This window comes from Nerophis ophidion, linkage group LG13, assembly GCF_033978795.1.
Source record: "Nerophis ophidion isolate RoL-2023_Sa linkage group LG13, RoL_Noph_v1.0, whole genome shotgun sequence".
Classification (NCBI taxonomy): domain Eukaryota; kingdom Metazoa; phylum Chordata; class Actinopteri; order Syngnathiformes; family Syngnathidae; genus Nerophis; species Nerophis ophidion.
Window position 1 is genome coordinate 40,038,110 of NC_084623.1, and position 18,267 is coordinate 40,056,376.

An 18,267-nucleotide genomic window follows, 5' to 3' on the forward strand; every position below is an offset into this window, starting at 1 on the left:
GTTCGTATTGTTGTAAAAAAAATAAAAATAAAATCATATGTATATATATATATATATATATATGTATTTATATATATATATATATATATATATATATATACGTGTGTGTGTGTGTGTGTGTGTGTGTGTGTGTGTGTGTGTATACCCCCGCCTTCTGCCCGAATGCAGCTGAGATAGGCTCCAGCACCCCCTGCCACCCCAAAAGGGACAAGCGGCGGTAGAAAATGGATGGATGAATATATATATATATATATATATATATATATATATATATATATATATATATATAATATATATATATATTAATATATATATATACATATATATATATATATATATATATATATATATATGTGGGAAAAAATCACAAGACTACTTCATCACTACAGAACTGTAGGGGCGTGGTGATTGGCTCATGTGTTACCTAGGAGGTGTCTCCGTCTGTGATGGAATGCTGATACAATTTCACTGCGCTTGTTGAGGGATGACAGGTCTGGGTGGTATATAATAAACAGTTTCTCTTTTAAGCATAGGTTGCATCTTTTATTACCACCGTTGTAAGGTGTGCTGGATGCAAGAATTTGCCATGTTATTGAATATTCAACATTATTGTCTTTGAGGTTCCAAATGTGCTTGCTGAGTTCTGTAGACACCTCCTAGGTAACACATGAGAAATTGTATCAGCATGCCATCACAGACGGGGACACCTCCTAGTAAACACATGAGCCAATCACCACGCCCCTACGCCTGCCTGTACCCAACCATTCTGTGCCCTATATAAACCATGGTATGTGAATGCTTCCATTAAAATCTCCTGATGATTGAGGGAACCCCTCATGAAACAGTTCTGTAGAAATGAAGTAGTCTTGTGATTTTTTGCACTCTAACACGGTATCGAGCACTATTTTCTGGATAATCTAATTAAGACGTATATATATATATAATAATAATAATAATAATGGATTAGATTTATATCGCGCTTTTCTATTGTTAGATACTCAAAGCGCTCACAGTGAAGTGGGAACCCCATCATTCATTCACACCTGGTGGTGGTAAGCTACATCAGTAGCCACAGATGCCCTGGGGTAGACTGACGGAAGCGTGGCTGCCAGTTTGCGCCTACGGCCCCTCCGACCACCACCAATCATTCATTCATCATTCATTCACCCAGTGTGAGCGGCACCGGGGGGCAAAGGGTGAAGTGTCCTGCCCAAGGACACAACGGTAGCGATTTGGATGTCCATAGGTGGGAAGCGAACCTCTACCCACTACGCCATGCCGTATATATTAGATTAGATTAGATTAGATAGTACTTTATTTATTCCGTCAGGAGAGTTCCTTTAGGAAAATTGAAATTTTCAGCACAATCCCATTCAAGATCAGACAAACATTACAGGGAGACAGAACAGGATCGCTGACGGGTCTGCCGGCTTCCAGCGCCCCTTACAAAAAAGATGAGATACAGGTAAACAAGGGGGGGGGAATGGGAGAAAAAAATAGAAGATTAAAAATAAAATAAAAAAATCAGTCTTAGCCTGGGCCCTGGAGAGGGGGTGCAGACTGAGGCCAAGGGAAAAAAACAACAACTCATAGCCATAGAACGCATCCCTCTTATTTTTATCCCCCCTTTTTTCATAGTTATTAGAGTGTAGAAGTGTCTGGTTGTATGTGATGCTTTAATGTCTTTAATGTCCTCTAGTGTTCTTTGATGTTTGATGTTTCCCTCTTACACACATCGTAAGAGGGAAACATCAAACATCAAAGAACACAGAGGACATTAAAGACATTAAAGCATCAGATACAACCAGACCCTTCTACATACAGCTATGAATAAAAAGTAAAAGATACATATCCACTGTGGTGGCCTCTGCGGTGTTCCACGCCATCGTCCGCTGGGGTGGAGGGAGCATGGCCAGAGACAGAAGCAGACCCAACAAAGCAACCAAGACAGCCGACTCCACTCTCGGCCAGTGTCCAGTCCGCATGGATGAGCGAGGATACGTCCAAGGTGACTGAGGTGTCCGACACCTGCTCACCAGCCAAGACACCGCGAAGACTCTCCGTCCCAGCGCTCAGTGTTAGCTCCGCAGCCCTGTCCCCTCATCCGCATCTCCTCCAGTCCCTCCAAACCTACTCCGGTGTGGCAGAGACCCTGCAGCTGGTCTCCATGGCAAAAAGGCTCCCGGAGGCAGATCCAGAAGTCCACAAAAAAAGCACCACAGAGATCACGAAAGTGCCACCCCTTGTCACACAGTCCCAAAGGGTCCCGGACCAAAAGGCAAGAAAATATAATAACACATGAAAAAAAAAGGGAAACACAAACGGATGACACAAGAGCACAGAGCTCCTGCCAACAGCAGCGCAGCAGCGCCATCTTGGAAAAAAAAAAAAATATATATATATATATATATATATGTATATATATATATACATATACACATATATATATATATATATATGTATATATACACACATATACACATATATATATATATATATATATATATATATATATATATATTCTACATTAAATTTGCAGTAACACGCACAGTAAAATACATTAAATAGCATCGATCAATCAACAGCCAAGTACAAAAGAAGTGTAGTGACAAAGGCTGTGAATATTTGGGCACCACACCATTCAATTGGATTTGATTCGATTCGATTCTTGGGAGTAAAAATCCGATTCAGGTATTGATTCTCGATTCCAAAAAATTCTTGATTCAAAAGTCAATACTTTTTTAATAACACTGGGTGTCAGTTCTATGAGTAACTGCAGCCCTTTTAAATGTATATATTACTTAAAAGAGACTTTTTTTTTTTTAATATGATTCTACTTAAACATTTAATACAATCTGTACAGCAGATATGGGCATCTACATCAACAATATGATGTGCCTGAGTAGCTGGAAAGGACAGATATACACACACATATATATATATATATATATATATATATTATATATATATAATATATATATATATATATATATATATATATAATTGTGTTAGATGTAAATATAAACGGAATACAATGATTTGCAAATCATTTTCAACCCATATTCAGTTGAATATGCTACAGAGACAACATATTTGATGTTCAAACTGATAAACTTTTTTGTTTTTGCAAATAATCATTAACTTTAGAATTTGATGCCAGCAACACGTGACAAAGAAGTTTGGAAACATGGCAGTAAATACTGATAAAGTTGAGGAATGCTCATCAAAAACTTATTAGGAACATTCCACAGGTGTGCAGGCTATTTGGGAACAGGTGGGTGCCATGATTGGGTATAAAAACAGCTTCCCAAAAATGCTCAGTCTTTCACAAGAAAGGATGGGACGAGGTACAATCCTTTGTCCACAACTGCGTGAGCAAATAGTCAAACAGTTTAAGAACAACGTGTCTCAAAATGCAATTGCAAGAAATTTAGAGATTTCAACATCTACGGTCCATAATAATCAAAGCTTTCAGAGAATCTGGAGAAATCACTCCGCGTAAGCAGAATGGCCAGAAACCAACATTGAATGACCATGACCTTCGATCCCTCAGACAACACTGTATCAAAAATTGACATCAATCTCTAAAGGATATCACCACATGGGCTCAGGAACACTTAAGAAAACCACTGTCACTAAATACAGTTCGTCGCTACATCTGTAAGTGCAAGTTAAAGCTCCACTATGCAAAGCGAAAGCCATTTATCAACAACATCCAGAAACGCCGCCGGTTTCTCTGGGCCCAAGATCATCTAAGATGGACTGATGCAAAGTGGAAAAGTGTTCTGTGGTCTGACAAGTCCACATTTCAAATTGTTTTTGGAAATATTCGACATTATGTCATCCGGACCAAAAGGGGAAGTGAACCACCCAGACTGTTATTGACGCAAAGTTCAAAAGCCGGCATACGTGATGTTATGGGGGTGCATTAGTGCCCAAGGCATGGGTAAGGCACCATTAATGCTGAAAGGTACATACAGGTTTTGGAACAACAAAATGCTGCCATCTAAGGGCCGTCTTTTTCATGGACGCCCCTGCTTATTTCAGCAAGACAATGTCAAGCCACATTCAGCATGTGTTACAACAGTGTAGATTAGTAAAAACAGAGTGTTGGTACTTTCCTGGCCCACCTGCAGTCCAGACCTGTCTCCCTTCGAAAATGTGTGGCGCATTATGAAGCGTAAAATACGACAGCGGAGACCCCGGACTGTTGAATGACTGAAGCTCTACATAAAACGAGAATGGGAAAGAATTCCACTTTCAAAGCTTCAACAATTATTTTCCTCAGTTCCTTAATGTTTATTGAGTGTTGTTAAAAGAAAAGGTGATGTAACACAGTGGTGAACATGCCCTTCCCCAACTACTTTGGCGCGTGTTGCAGCCATGAAATTCTAAGTTAATTACTATTTGCAAAAAAAAACAAGTTTATGAGTTAGAACATCAAATATCTTGTCTTTGTAGTGCATTCAACTGAATATGGGTTGAAAAGGATTTGCAAATCATTGTATTCTGTTTATTTTTTTTTACATCTAACACAATTTCCTAACTCATATGGATATGGTTATATATATACTCATTATATACAATAGTACAGGCCAAAAGTTTGGACACACCTTCTCATTTCAATGCATTTTCTTTATTTTCAAGACTTTTACATTGTAGATTGTCACTGAAGGTGTTAAAACTATGACAACCTGTGAAGTGAAAACCATTTCAGGTGACTACCTATTGACGCTCATGCCAAGAGTGTGCAAAGCAGTAATCAGAGCAAAGGGTGGCTATTTTGAAGTACATAACTCCACCTGTGTTCATTCATAGTGTTGATGCCTTCAGTGACAATCTACAATGTAAATAGTCATGAAAAAAAAGAAAATGCATCGAATGAGAAGGTGTGTCTCAACTTTTGGCCTATACTGTATGTATATATATATATATATATATATATATATATATATATATATATATATATATATATATATATATATATACATACATACACATTTTATGAATACATTTTAGATTTTTCAATCAGCACTACCATTTATTTCAGTGTCTCACTTTTCATACATAAAGTCCCTCTCTTTAGCACTCTTCATTGTAAAATCACAGCTGGCCGGACAACAAAAATAAACCTGAGCAAGAAGACGGGAGGATTTTCGCCTCAGGGTGTCCTGGGTGCCCCGCTGAGGTCATGACACACAGCACCATCTCGTGACGAGACAGTCCTCTTGGCGTCATCCCAACGCCCCGCAGACCGCCGCCATGTGTCTGCTCGCTTGTCTGTGAATAACTACTCCTCACTCCCTTCGCCTTCACCTTGCCTCCCCCCGCCCCCCATCTCCCACGCATTCTGCAGTCAGTCCGCCTTCTCTCCGTCCACTTCTCGCTCTCGCTTTGCCTTGCAACTTTCCTCGAGTTCCTTCTCAAGTCGTGCTTTTACTATTTAACAACTCCCTCTTTCACTCTTTTTTTTTTTCCTTCGGTATCACTTTCACCGAGAGCCTGCAGCGGTGTGACTAAACGCTCCACTTCCAGTGTACCATGAAGGAAGGAACATACACCAACAGCAACATAAAACCACCCAAACAGATAACAGATCACACAGTGGATTATTTCCTCTTTCACAGTAGCTATACCAAAAGGTGTCCCGATACAACGTTTTCACTTCCCCACATTGAATCCCTGGGTATTGATCAATACAAATATTGAACCGATACGACATAAGCACGATTGCTAAATACTTGTATTATTTTGTAGTGCGGAATTTTATAAAAGGCTTGATCAAGCAAAATGACTTAAAAAGACAACAATAGTTGGTATGAAAAAAGTCACCTATTTATCATCAAAGGCCTACTGTGATGAGATTTTCTTATTTAAACGGGGATAGCAGGTCCATTCGATGTGTCATACTTGATCATTTCGCGATATTGCCATATTTTTGCTGAAAGGATTTACCAGAGAACATCGACGATAAAGTTTGCAACTTTTGGTCGCTAATTAAAACGCCTTGCCTATACCGGAAGTAGCTGATGATATGCGCCTGACGTCACTGGTTGTGGAGCTTCTCACATCCTCACATTGTTTACAATCATGGCCTCCAGCAGCGAGAGCGATTTGGACCGAGAAAGCGACGATTTCCCCATTAATTTGAGCGAGGATGAAAGATTCGTGGATGAGGAAAGGGAGAGTGAAGGACTAGAAAAAAAGAAAAAAAGACGAGGGCAGTGGGAGCGATTCAGATGTTATTAGACACATTTACTAGGATAATTCTGGAAAATCCCTTATCTGATTATTGTGTTACTAGTGTTTTAGTGAGATTATATGGTTGTACCTGAAAGACAGAGGGGTGTGGCCACGGGTGTCTCTGAGGGAAGCCACGTTTGTCGACGAGGCAAAGCGAAGGCAGCCGTTGGGGCCGGGCCGAGATTTTTTTTTTTCCCCTCCTCCAAGGTGGGAGCATCCCATGTTCAGGGGCGGCCGGGCGGAGGAGGCAAGAGAGTCCGCAGCTGCCTCTTTGACAGGTGCACAAGGAACGACGCAAGCTCTCCGCTCATGTCTACGGTAAGAGCCGACTTATTACCACAATTTTCTCACCAAAACCTGCCGGTTGACATGTGGTAGGGAACCATGTTCGCTTGACCGCTCTGTTCCATAGTAAAGCTTCACCTTCGGGAATGTGAACAAGGAAACACCGGCTGTGTTTGTGGTGCTAAAGGCAGCTGCAATACACCGCTTCCCACCTACATCTTTCTTCTTTGACGTCTCCATTTTTAATTGAACAAATTGCAAAAGATTCAGCAACACAGATGTCCAGAACACTGTGTAATTATGCGATTAAAGCAGACTACTTATAGCTGGGATCGGGGCTGGAACAAAATGTCCGCTACAATCCGTCACGTCACGTCCACGCGTCATCATACCGCGACGGATACTTCGTGCGATATTTAAAATTGCAATTTAGTAAACTAAAAAGGCCGTATTGGCATGTGTTGCAATGTTAATATTTCATCATTGATATATAAACTATCAGACTGCGTGGTCGGTAGTAGTGGGTTTCAGTAGGCCTTTAAGTTCATACATGCTAATGAACGCATGCTGAACTTGCACTTTTGTCTTAATGTCCCAAGAAAACCCCAAAGTCAGGATGTCCCTGAGTGGATGTAAAAATGATGTTTCATTCTAACTACCGAGCTGATGTGCCTGTGGGGCTAAAGCGCTCATAAATAATTCCCCCTTTTCCGCGGCCGACAACAAGGAGTTACTCAAAGTAGAATACAAGACATCGCGGGGTGTAGACGAATACATAAATCATAACCGCCGCGACCTTACACGAGCGACTCGTTTTTATTTACATTGGTGAATGACGTAATGCTGAGCGATGGGGAGGCGGGGGAGGGGCTCTGTGCGCACGTGTGACGGGGAAGACGAGGCACTAGAGTATGAAAACGTGAATGAAGTGGACTTTAAAGGCCTACTTAAACCCACTACTATCGACCACGCAGTCTGATTGTTTATAAATCAATGACAACACATGCCAATACGGCTGGTTTAGTTTACGAAATTACAATTTTATATTTTCCAGCGGAGTTTCCTGTTGAAAACGTCGCGGAATGATGAAACGTGTTTGTGACGTTATTTGTTGGAGGGCACATTTTAGCTCAGCACCACTTACGGCTAAAAGTCGTCTCTTTTCACCGCGCAATTACACAGTATTTTGGACATCTCTGTTTCTGAATCTTTTGCAATTTGCTCAATTAATAATGGAGAAGTCAAAGTAGAAAGATGGAGGCGGGAAGCATTAGCCTTTAGCCACACAAACACACAGTATTTCTTTGTTTAAAATTCCTGGAGGTGAAGGTTTACTATGGATCAGAGCGGTCAAGCGAGCAGGGATCCCGACCACTTGTCAACCGGCAGGTTTCGGTGAGAAAATTGTGGTAAAAAGTCGCCTCTTACCGGAGCTCAGCAGAGCTTGCGCCATCCATGCAGCTGCCGTGACTTCCCTCAGAAACTGGCGTCAACACACCCGTGGACACACCCCTCCGACTATCAGGTACTATTTAATCTCACTAAAACACTAGCAACACAATGGAAGGATAAGGGATTTCCCAGAATTATCCTCGTAAATGTGTCTAAAAACATCTGAATCGCTCCCACTTTATTATCATTTTTTTTTCTAGTCCTTCACTATCAATATCCTAATCCACGAATCTTTCATCTTCGCTCAAATTAATGGGGAAATTGTCGCTTTCTCGGTCCGAACGTCATTGTCTGCTACTTTCGGTAAAGGCAGGGCTTTTTTATTAGCGACCAAAAGATGCGAACTTTATCGTGGATGTTCTCTACTAAATCCTTTCAGCAAAAATATGTCAATATCGCTAAAAGGATCAAGTATGACACACAGAATGGACTTGATATCCCCGTTTAAATGAGAAAATCTCATTTCAGTAGGCCTTTAAAGGCGACATGTCCTCACCCTGCCCAGCTAGCTGTGATAGCCAAAGCCTCTGCGTGGGCTAATAGTGACTCTCCTGTTTGCCTAAATCTTCCATCATGTCACTCAGGGGGATTAAAGACGCTAAAGCCCCCTTCCTCGCTCTCTGCCAGCAGCCCCTTTGGACCAGGAATCACTTAACTGGAAGCGGGATTGGAGCCACGCTCGGGGCATGCAACAAGTGCAGCATCCATGTTTGGCATGTGAGGACGGTGGTGCGTTCAAAGACTCACCTTCCTATCATAGTGGAGTGCTGCTGCACGGCCGCCTCCAGGAGGCGCTCGAGGATGGTCCATTCTCCCATGGCGGCGGTTTGGAGGCATCCACTGAGGAGAGGGACAATGAAGCTGACCCCGGCCTTTTCAGTTACACACCAGGGAAGGTGCTTGAGTCCCCTTCTTCTTCTTCCGCCCAAGACAGAGCAACTGTGGCCGCTGTTGGGAACCTGAGAACCCAGAAATACTCTCGTCATCATTGTGGTCTGAAGGCACTGAATCTTTTACGACTGAATGAACACTTTTCATAGACACAGTTTGGCTTAATCTAGGCAGGCATTATCAGTTCATGCTCGAAGACTAGCTGTCCTATCCAGTATAGTCCTCCAAACATGTTTTATCATTTCATGCTCGAAGACTAGCTGTCCTATCCGGTATAGTCCTCCAAACAGGTTTTATTTGTTCATGCTCGAAGGCCGGCTGTCCTATCTGGTGTAGTCCTCCAAAAAAGCTTCATAAATTCATGCTCAAAGATTATCTGTCCTATCTAGTGTAGTCCTACAAACAGGTTACATTAGTTCATGCTCCAAGACTAGCTGTTTTGTTTAGTGTAGTCAGTCCTCCAAAAAGGCTTCAGAAATTCATGCTCAAAGATTAGCTGTCCTATCTAGTGTAGTCCTACAAACAGGTTGTATTAGTTCATGCTCCAAGACTAGCTGTCCTGTTTAGTGTAGTCCTCCAAAAAGGCTTCATCAGTTTATGTTCAAAGATTAGCTGTCCTGTCTAGTGTAGTCCTCCAAAAAGGTTTTATCAGTTCATGTTCAAAGTTTAGCTGTCCTATCTGATGTAGTCCTCCAAACAGGTTACATGAGTTCATGCTCCAAGACTAGCTGCCTTGTCTAGTGTAGTCCTCCAAAAAGGCTTCATCAGTTCATGCTCGAAGATTAGCTGTACTATCTAGTGTAGTCCTCCAAACAGGTGTCATTAGTTCATGCTCAAATACTAGCTGTCCTATTTGCTGTAGTTCTGCAAACATACTTTTATTAGTGCATGCTCCAAGGCCAGCTGTCTTGTCTAGTGTAGTCCTCCAAAAAGGCTTCATCAGTTCATGCTCGAAGATTAGCTGTACTATCTAGTGTAGTCCTCCAAACAGGTGTCATTAGTTCATGCTCAAATACTAGCTGTCCTATTTGCTGTAGTTCTGCAAACATACTTTTATTAGTGCATGCTCCAAGGCCAGCTGTCTTGTCTAGTGTAGTCCTCCGAAAAGGCTTCATAAGTTCATGCTCAAAGACTAGCTGTCCAATCTAGTGTAGTCCTCCAAACAGGTTTTTTTTAGTTCATGCTCCAAGACTAGCTGTCCTGTCTAGTATAGTCTTCCAAAAAGGCTTCATCAGTTCATGCTCAAAGATTACCTGTCCTATCTAGTGTAGTCCTACAAACAGGTTATATTAGTTCATGCTCCAAGACTAGCTGTCCTGTCTAGTGTAGTTCTCGAAAAAGGCTTCATCAGTTTATGCTCAAAGATTAGCTGTTCTATCTGATGTAGTCCTCCAAACATGTTTTTTTTAGTTCATGCTCCAAGACTAGCTGTCCTGTCTAGTGTAGTCCTCCAAAAAGGCTTCATCAGTTCATGCTCGAAGATTAGCTGTACTATCTAGTGTAGTCCTCCAAACAGGTGTCATTAGTTCATGCTCGAATACTAGCTGTCCTATTTGCTGTAGTTCTCCAAACAGTCTTTTATTAGTTCATGCTCCAAGGTCAGCTGTCCTGTCTAGTGTAGTCCTCCAAAAAGGCTTCATCAGTTCATGCTCAAGGGTTAGCTGTCCTATCTGGTGTAGTCCTCCAAACAGGTTGTATTAGTTCATGCTCCAAGACTAGTTGTCCTGTCTAGTGTAGTCCTCCAAAAAGGCTTCAGAAATTCATGCTCAAAGATTAGCTGTCCTATCTAGTGTAGTCCTACAAACAGGTTGTATTAGTTCATGCTCCAAGACTACCTGGCCAATCTAGTGTAGTCCTCCAAAAAGGCTTCATCAGTTTATGTTCAAAGTTAGCTGTCCTGTCTAGTGTAGTCCTCCAAAAAGGCTTCATCAGTTCATGCTCAAGGGTTAGCTGTCCTATCTGGTGTAGTCCTCCAAACAGGTTGTATTAGTTCATGCTCCAAGACTAGTTGTCCTGTCTAGTGTAGTCCTCCAAAAAGACTTCATCAGTTTATGTTCAAAGATTAGCTGTCCTATCTGATGTAGTCCTCCAAACAGGTTGTATTAGTTTATGCTCCAAGGCCAGCTTTCATGTCTAGTGTAGTCCTCCAAGAAGGCTTCATCAGTTTATGCTCAAAGATTAGCTGTCCTATCTGGTGTAGTCCTCCAAACAGGTTTTTTTAGTTCATGCTCCAAGACTAGCTGCCCTGTCTAGTGTAGTCCTCCAGAAAGGCTTAATCAGTTCATGCTCGAAGATTAGCTCTACTATCTAGTGTAGTCCTCCAAACTGGTTTTATTAGTTCATGCTCAAATACTAGCTGTCCTATTTGCTTTAGTACTCCAAACAGTCTTTTATTAGTTCATGCTCCAAGGCCAGCTGTCTTGTCTAGTGTAGTCCTCCAAACAGGTTTTTTTTAGTTCATGCTCAAAGACTAGCTGTCCTATCTGGTGTAGTCCTTCAAACAGGTTTTTTTAGTTCATGCTCCAAGACTAGCTGTCCTGTCTAGTACAGTCCTCCAAAAAGGCTTCATCAGTTCATGCTCCAAGATTAGTTGTCCTATCTAGTGTAGTCCTACAAACGGGTTTTATTAGTTCATGCTCCAAGACTAGCTGTCCTGTCTAGTGTAGTCCTCCAAAAAGGCTTCATAAGTTCATGCTCGAAGACTAGCTGTCATATATGGTGTAGTCCTCCAAAAAGGCTTCATCAGTTTATGCTCAAAGATTAGCTGTCCTATCTGGTGTAGTCCTCCAAACAGGTTGTATTAGTTCATGCTCAAAGATTAGCTGTCCTATCTAGTGTAGTCCTCCAAACATGTTTTTTTAGGTCATGCTCCAAGACTAGCTGTCCTGTCTAGTGTAGTCCTCCAAAAAGGCTTCATAAGTTCATGCTCGAAGACTAGCTGTCCTATCTGGTGTAGTCCTCCAAACAGGTTGTATTAGTTCATGCTCCAAGACTCGCTGTCCTGTCTAGTGTAGTCCTCCAAAAAAGGCTTCATCAGTTTATGCTCAAGGGTTAGCTGTCCTATCTAGTGTAGTCCTCCAAACAGGTTTCATTAGTTCATGCTCGAATACTAGCTGTCCTATTTGCTGTAGTTCTCCAAACAGTCTTTTATTAGTTCATGCTCAAAGGCCAGCATTCCTGTCGAGTGTAGTCCTCCAAAAAGGCTTCATCAGTTCATGCTCAAGGTTTAGCTGTCCTATCTGGTGTAGTCCTCCAAACTGGTTTTATTATCCGTCCAATCGAGTTTGGTCCTCCAAAAAATGTTGTGCTTACAAACTAGCTGTCCTGTGTAACATAGTCCTCCTAACAGGCTTCATCAGAAAATGGTCAAAGACTAGCCATCCTATATCATATAGTCCTCCAAAGAGGCTTCAGTAGTTAATGTGCAAAGTCTAACTGTCCTATCTAATTTATTCATTCAAACAGGTTTTCCCAATTCATGGTCAATGATTAGCTGTCCTATCTAGTTTATTTTTCCAAATCGGCTTTATTAGTTTGGTCAAAGACTAGCTGTCCTACCGAGTTTAGTCCTCCAAACAGGCTTCATCACTTCATGTGTAAAATTCCAGCTGTCCTATATAGTGTAGTCCTCCCAGCAAGCTTCGACAGTTCATGATCAAAGACCAGGTGCCCTATCTATTCTTCCGAACAGGTTTCATCAGTTCATGCAAAAATAACAACTGTCCTATCTGGTTTAGTCCTCTGAACAGATTCCATCAGTTAATGTTTAAAAACCAAGTGTCCTATCTAGTCTTCCAAGTAGGCTTCATCAGTTATTGCTCAAAGTCTAGCTGTCCTATCTACTGTAGTATTTCGAGCAGGCTTCATCAGTTCATGCAAAAGGAACAACCGTCCTATTTAGTCTAGTCCTCTGAGTTCATTTCATCAGTTCATGTTTAGAGACCAGCTGCCCTATGTAGTCTTCCAAGAAGGCTTCGTCAATTCACGTGCAAAGTCTAGCTGTCCTATCTGGTGTAGTTTTACGAGCAGGCTTCCCCAGTTCATAATCAAAGACCAGCTGCTCTATCTATTCTTCCAAACAGGCTCAATCAGTTCATACAAAAAAAACAACAGTCCTATCTAGTCTTGTTGTCCAAGCAGATTTAGTCAGTTCATGTTTAAAGACCAGCTGCTCTATCTAGTCATCCATTAGTTCATTTTCATATACCAGCTGTACTTTCTAGTTTAGTCCTCAGAGCAGGCTTTATAAGTTCATGTTCAAAGACTACCTGTCCCGTTTTAATCTAGTTCTCCAAGCAGACTTCATCAGTTCATGCTCAAAAACTTGCCATTTTGTCTAGTCTTCTGAGAAGGTTTTATCAGTCTATGTGCAAAGTTGAGCTGTCCCATCTAGTGTAGTCCTCCGAGCAGACTTTATCAGTCAGTGCTCAAAGATTAGTTGTCCTATCTAGTCCACTCTTCTGCACAGGCTACATCAGTGTCTTCAGAGACTAGCTAGGTAAGCTCTCATTGAGCTGTTCTATCCAGTCTTTCTTAATGAACTGATCAATCCTGCTCACTAGAAAGGCAAAAAGTCTTCTACACACTAAAAAATACTGGGTTATTCTCATAACCCAATTTATGAGTTGCTAGTGTTAGGTTAAATGTTGGAGTTATTTTTTTTTTAATAGCAATCTATTTTTTGGGTTATAAAAGTATTATTTTAACTCAATTTCGGGGTTTTCAAAATGGTGAACCATTGTTGGGTTGTTTTTCAACAAGTAATGCATTTTTGGGTAAAAGGCTTTTTTTAAATTAAAAAGTTACTTTTTTTCTAGAATGAAATTTTATTATGGTTTATTCAAACATTATTCACAATCAGAGGTGGTTAGTAATGCGCTACATTTACTCCGTTACATCTACTTGAGTAACCTTTGGGATAAATTGTACTTCTAAGAGTACTTTTAATGCAACATACTTTTACTTTTACTTGAGTATATTTATAGAGAAGAAACGCTACTTTTACTCCGCTCCATTTATCTACATTCAGCCTGCTCCTCGCTACTGATTTTTATCGATCTGTTAATGCACTCTTTGTTTTGGTTTGTCAGACAGACCTTCAAAGTAGGATCCATCACATGTCTGCGTTTCACCAATCAATTGCAGTCACTGGTGACGTCTGACTCCATTTCACCAATCAAACAGAGCCAGGCGGTCACATGATTAACTGCACAATTTTTTTTTATAAACCTTTATTTATAAATTTCAACATTTACAAACAGTTGAAAATAATAATCAAAGTAAGTACAAAAACAGTACAAAACAGTATAAAAAACGTACAAAACAGCGCCAGGGTGTTGTAAATTCAAAGTAAATGAAATAGAATGCAAAAAAATATATACAGTATATATAAAATAAACAAAGTGCAAAGTCATATGCACACTCAATCTCAGTAAATAACGTATATTTGGAACACAGCATCATCGTTTTCACAGTGTCATGATCCGCGGCTTGGATCATGTCATATTCTGGTTTTGTTCTGTTTGTGTATCACATCTTGTTTGGTATTTGTCTTCCTTAGTTCCTGGTGGCACTTCCTGTTTGTTTCCGTTGCCAGAGTCACGTATTAGTGTCACCTGCCTTTTGTTTTTGAGGCGCACCTGCCTCCTAATTTCTGTCCTTATATAAGCCTGCCTTTTCCGTTACTCAGTCTCGCAGTCTAGTTTGTATTCGATGCAACAGGCGACGTCGCTGACTCCCGCTTGTGGTCAAATACTTTTTGTATTTGTTAGCTTCCAGGCTATTCCGTTGCTTGTCCCTAGCTCACATGCTAGAGCTTTTTGTTCTTTCTAGCTCCCATGCTAGCTCTGCTTGTTTTGTCTGTAGTTCCTTGTGCAAGTGTTTTTGTTCTTAGTTTGTTCTTTAGTATAAATAAATCATAATTTCTTACCTTCACGATGTGTCTTATCCGACTGCATCAACAAGAGAACGCACCCGCATCGCCACAATGCCAGCAAAGCGTCACACACAGCTTTTTGGTTGTTAGAGGTAGAGTGTTTTAATGTAGAGTTCTAAATCTTTTTTAAATGCACAAAAAACAGGTCGGGTATTGAGAAACTTACATTTGTGAATATAAAACTTGGTCAATAGTATAATGAGGTCGCAAAGGTAAAATTTATTTTAAAAAAATGTTTCAATACAGTGTAAAACCAAATATATATTATTTAATATATATTATTGTTTTAGTTGCTTAAGAGATATTCCTGGCTCTGAATTTGTTCATTGCTATTTTTATGTTTTTGTGCATTACTTGTTGCCGTCATCATTAAACGAACAGGTTACTCGTCAGTTACTCAGTACTTGAGTAGTTTTTCACAACATACTTTTTACTTTTACTCAAGTAAATATTTGGGTGACTACTCCTTACTTTTACTTGAGTAATACAACTCTAAAGTAACAGTACTCTTACTTGAGTACAATTTCTGGCTACTCTACCCACCTCTGTTCACAATCACCCGACATTGAGTTAGCATAACTAAACTTTTGGGTTAAATATAATTCAACACAAAAGTTGGGTTGAGAAAATGAACCCAAAATGGTGAGTTAAAATGTCGCAAAAAAGGGGTTTGTCATTTTCTGATCAAGCAGTTGGGTTAAAAATTGGGTTATTTTTTAACCCAACATTTTTTAGTGTGTATGACAGCCTTAACAGACCAGTTGCGATCGATGTGATGCCCTGATCATTGTCTACAATGTGCAACCACATCGTTGTACGAAAAGTGAAAGTGAAAGTTAAAGTACTTTATTGTCACACACACACTAGGCGTGATGAAATTATCCTCTGCATTTGACCCACCACCCTTGATCACCCCCCGGGAGATGAGGGGAGCAGTGAGCAGCAGCGGTGCCCGCGCCCGGGAATCATTTTGGTGATTGAACCCCCAATTCCAAAGTGTGTGTGCTCACCTTTCCCACTTCCCCGCGAGTCCACTCCGACACTTCCTGTCACACAAGTTCTTGTCTCCCGGGACGACTTCAAAGGAGCAGCCACAGTTAGAGCCAACAGGCAGCCATCACCCGGAGAAGACCTCCTCACACACGCACACCGGGGTCATGTCCACGCGTTCATGTGAGCCTCAATTAAAAGAGATCCGTCCCCCTCTCCCGTCCTCTTCATGTCCTCCCAGATCTCTCTCGCTCTCTTCGGAGTAAGTGCTTCTTCTTCTTCTTCTTCTTCTTCTTCTTCTTCTCCTCCTCAGTCTTGGTTTTTGTTCAAGCAGCGGCTAAGAGAAGCATCACTCTCCCGCCAACAGTTCCCTTGAAGCCACCCTCTCCTCCTCTTCTTCCTCCTCGTCCTTTCTATTCCTCCTAACAAGAGAGACCTCTTCTTCGGGGTCCCCACCTCATCCTTTACGCCTTCCCCACTTGGTTCCACTCTCCGTTTGCACCCTCCACCTGCAGCCTCCCGCTCCCTCTCTCGGAGCTATAGTAGGCAGCCAGACCGAGCGTGTGTGTCTAGAGGATTAGAGAAAGGATTCATCTCTCTGCTCCTCCCCCTCCTCTCCCTCACTCTTCATCACCGTATTTATCCCCCAAGAACCCACCTCTACACACACACGTCTCACACAACCACACCATATAACTACACGCTCGTAATGATTTTGTTTTATTCCCACCATCTTTCCTCGTGTTAATGCTCCACATTGGCTGTTTACTCAACTCTAGAGTCACAGGGAGGCTGTGCAAGGATACTGAGCAGACACTCAGGAAGGGACATAGAGAAAATGTGTGTGAGTAATAATAGTAATAATAATAATAATAATAATAATAATAATAATAATAGATTACATCAGGGGTCCCCAAACTTTTTGACTCAGGGGTTAGAAAAAATTGTATGTATATATATATATATATATATATATATATATATATATATATATATATATATATATATATATATATATATATATATATATGTATATATATGTATATATATATATATATATATATATATATATATATATATATATATATATATATCAATGTTTATTTATATAGCTCTAAATCACAAGTGTCTCAAAGGGCTGCACAAAACACAACGACATCCTCGGTAGAGCCCACACAAGGGTAAGGAAAAACTCACACCCAGAGGAACGTCGGTGACAGTGACAATGATGACTATGAGAAACCCCCGTGACGTCACGAGTTTGACCAGGCGGTAATACTAAGCATGCGCTATTTATTTTGACCCGGCAGTAATTCAAGGCAGGCGCATACTATATGCCCTGCAGCAATTCAAGGAAATACGATATATATATATATATATATATATATATATATATATATATATATATATATATATATATATATATATATATATATATATATATCGTATATATATATATATACATATATACATACATATATGTCCCACCTCATCATAGATATGTATACATACATATACATGTATATACGTATATACTGTATGTATATGTACATATATATGGATATATATATATATATATATATATATATACATATACATACATATATATATACATATACATACACATATAAATACATATACACACACATATATATATATACATACATATATATATACATACATATATATACATATATATATACATACATATATATGTACATATATATATATATATATATATATATATCATTTTTTTCAATTTGGGACTTCCCACTGCCTAGATTTTGGCCGCTGGCTGGCCGGATCTGGCCCGCGGGCCGTAGTTTGGATGATATCACGTTATCGATGGAAATATGTATTTCTAGACAATATGATTTGCCTGAGCAACCAGCAGACACCAAGAGTAACAAGCGGTAGAAAATGGATTAGAAAAGAGAGATATCTAAAAAATATTAATAAAAAAATATATATATAATATATAGAAATATATTTTTTTTTACCGTAGTTTGGGGACCACTGGATTAGATTCATGTAGCGCTTTTACAGACACTCAAAGCACTTCGCAGAGAACCTGATACATTTACATGTGTTGTAGATCATTGCAGATTGATCACAATATCAATATTTGCATACAATTTTGGTATCGGATTGCTACCTGTCGCGCCTCAACGCATTACGCTTCAAACATACTGTGTAGTTTTTAAAATCATACTCTACAAATTGTTTGACTGATTGCAACTTGCTCACAGTTCAAATCGGATAAAATTATATTTATATTGCACTTTTCACAGAGGTAAGTGGCACACACAAAAGTGCTTTACACACAAAAAAAGAACGAGGAGAAAAAAACCCATACCGTATTTTTCAGACTGGTTGACAAACTTAAAATACTTTCCTGTTCTTATAACTGGGTGCTCCTAATGTACATGTTAATCCTGGTTGTGCTTACCAACGTCAAAGCAATTTTATTT

The 18,267-nt window shown here is 40.1% G+C and overlaps 1 protein-coding gene across 1 annotated transcript in view; it reads right to left on the bottom strand.

Moving 5' to 3' along the window:
* LOC133564533 (gap junction delta-2 protein) overlaps window positions 1–16,335 on the bottom strand; it is a 102,828-nt gene extending 86,493 nt beyond the window's left edge. Inside the window, exons 1-2 of the mRNA XM_061918903.1 lie at window positions 15,817–16,335; window positions 8,728–8,939 (exon numbers count right to left, since the gene is read on the bottom strand). Coding sequence (XP_061774887.1) covers window positions 8,728–8,798 — 71 coding nt within the window. The 5' untranslated portion in view covers window positions 8,799–8,939; window positions 15,817–16,335. The remainder of the gene's footprint in view (window positions 1–8,727; window positions 8,940–15,816) is intronic.
* Window positions 16,336–18,267: the final 1,932 nt, after the last annotated feature.